Source organism: Rhea americana, unplaced genomic scaffold, assembly GCF_003343005.1.
Source record: "Rhea americana isolate MKP2758 unplaced genomic scaffold, rheAme1 scaffold_30, whole genome shotgun sequence".
In the NCBI taxonomy this organism is placed as follows: domain Eukaryota; kingdom Metazoa; phylum Chordata; class Aves; order Rheiformes; family Rheidae; genus Rhea; species Rhea americana.
The window spans coordinates 642,087-644,645 of NW_028186424.1; the positions used below are offsets into that span (position 1 = coordinate 642,087).

The following is a 2,559-nucleotide window of genomic DNA, read 5'->3' on the forward strand; positions in this document are numbered from 1 at the left end:
CAGAAGTAGAGAAGTGGGATTCATAACACATGCACCAGGAGACCTTTTTCCCTGATAAAGCCAGTTTTAATATCTTACAGTGTTTTGTATCTTGAGTTTCAAAGAGCTGGTATTTTGTAGATTTGTAATGCAGTTTGGCACTAAGAAAATGTATCTGTTTGACATTTCTAAAATCTGCATTTAACCAATGGGGTAATTAATGTTCATTATATTTGTGTTTCTCTGGAGTTATTTGAACTGRTATTATGGCATTTGGTTGGTGTGTTTATATCATTTTAAAGGTTGCCAGGGAAACACTGAACACTATTTTTTTGAAAAATATATTTCCAGTGAATTGGCCAGTCACAATTTTTAAATAGCTTTGCAAAYGATCAGTTACATAATTATGCTAAGAGAGTATAGCCATTAATATTTATTATTATGTTCCTAACATTCACTTTAGCTAAAAAACAAAAGTCTACACCTCGATGACACGCTTGGAGGACTACCGCTGAAATAGTTTAAGTACATTAATCATTTGAGTATCTATTTTATGGAGTATTGTTCTAATGGCACAACACTGAATACAGTGTTGCATTTCATGTATTTTCCATGGATAATCTTATTACTGATTAGTATAAGATGACTTTTATAAATTGAAAGCAAATAGAAGTTTCATTTTAGGACACTATCTGGGACAGACTTCAAAGAAAAGGGGGCTAGGCCTTTGTCTGAGATAATGCTTATATGCCTTTGTTCAAAACTATGATCCTGAAAACCCTGGGAGAATTTAAAGGTCAAATAAGTCTTCCCTCTCTTCCTTTGGTTTTACCTGCCTTTTGTTGATGTACTACAAGTTATCTCAAACACATAGAAAGGCATCTTTGTGCCTGCCAAAAGTAGCTCAAAAAGGCTGAACTACTGAGCACATACCACACGTTTAAGCAAAGTCTGGATACAGAAACTCTGTGTCAGCCTATTAGAGGCCCTGAACAGCCCTGCTGTGATATGTAATCTCCATCCATACCTCTCATCCATCAATGGGTTTAGTCTCAAAATTACCAGTCATTACTGCTCCGTAAGAGGTATGGGAGTGGTGAACCTCTCGTACTGCCCTTTTACATGTAGTTATAGCATTTGGGAARTGGAACGGAATTTGGGCTCACATCCTCAGGGAATCAAAATCATTTTGGAAAGCACCCAAAGAACTAGGACTATAAGGTATTTTTGCAAGAAGCAATCATCACCTGTCCCACCATTATGCAAAAAAATCATGATTCATATGTCATGCACAGCAGAACGAGCCCTAAGTGAACAGTCAAGAGGTTAATACACTCAGCAAAGAGGGAACACCATGCCAGGTTTTCTGTACTTGTATTTTCTTTTCAGTGGAGAGTAAATAAAAACAGAATATACTGTGGCCTAATGGTGCAAATTCTTGTACTGAGCAACATATACCCTCTAATTATTAGGTTCTTTCATACAAAAGATGGTGGATAGCCAGCCTTCACTTTTCTTTGGAAGAAAGTGTCTGCCATATGTTCCTGACTGCATACTGTGAGTACACAGATGCACTTCTGTAGCGTGAACAATCATTGAGAGACTGTGATTTCAGATATCTGCTCTTCCCTGTCAGATAGCCTAAGGTAGCTCCTTGTTCAGCAAGCTTAATACTTGGGACCCTCGTCTGAGACAACTACAGACACTATAGACGCTAGACWTACCAAAAGAAGTTCAGTCCAAGTTATGTTGAAGATCTATATTGCCATAGAGCAGCAGCTAGAGGTCAGGCAGGATGTACTCAGGTACCCAAGATGCCAATGCGCATCTATATTCAACCAATTTAGAAATCCAAGTTTATCTTAAATAGTGAGATAGCCCAGTCAACCTTGGTGTATGGTCTCTTACCTGCCCATGTTACCTCCAAAAGTGAACTCTGCTATGCACTGTGTTAGCGTCTTTTGGCAATGATGTTACCTGTTGTTAAATAATATTTCTGTCCTACTGATTTCAGTTTTTCTTAATCAGGGCCATAATAGATGTGGCGAAGTTTCCTCAGAACCAAAAGCCTAGTTCTAAGTAACAGGGTCTGTAGAGAGAGATGTTACCAAAAAAGGAGATGAGCAATACAATGCACTGCCAAGCCACTGCATAACAGAATGACCTTGTGATTGCAAAATCCCCCCAAATCTAATCACACTGCCACATGCGTTGCACATAACACATTTAGTCGCCATTCAGGGAACAAGTTGTKTATTTATGGAGTGCATCCCTTAATAATCACCCTGGTAAACATTTACTGAGAAAATAACTTTAAGCCATGGATTGTAATAATCATAGTGATAAATAGTTGGACCCTCTGGTTGTATTAAGTATCCTCTAAAATATAATACTGAGCTCTTTGAACAGTAGTGATGATACAAAGGCTGTTTTCTCTCTCCATGGACCGAATAGTACTTAGATTTTTTATTAAGGACTGTCCTTCTTCAGATCTCTACTCTTAGCACAATAAAGCATACTCACTGTTTTAGTCGTTTCTTCACAGCAAAACTTTTTTTTCATATTCAGCTTATTGTCCCC

At 37.9% G+C, this 2,559-nt stretch overlaps 1 protein-coding gene across 1 annotated transcript in view; it reads left to right on the forward strand.

Annotated features, from left to right (window-relative positions):
* The first annotated feature begins 1,468 nt into the window (after positions 1-1,468).
* The window catches only part of CLNK (cytokine dependent hematopoietic cell linker), a 42,715-nt gene continuing 41,624 nt past the window's right edge, over positions 1,469-2,559 (forward strand). Inside the window, exon 1 of the mRNA XM_085309680.1 lies at positions 1,469-1,536. Within this exon, the coding sequence (XP_085165806.1) occupies positions 1,469-1,536 (68 nt within the window). The remainder of the gene's footprint in view (positions 1,537-2,559) is intronic.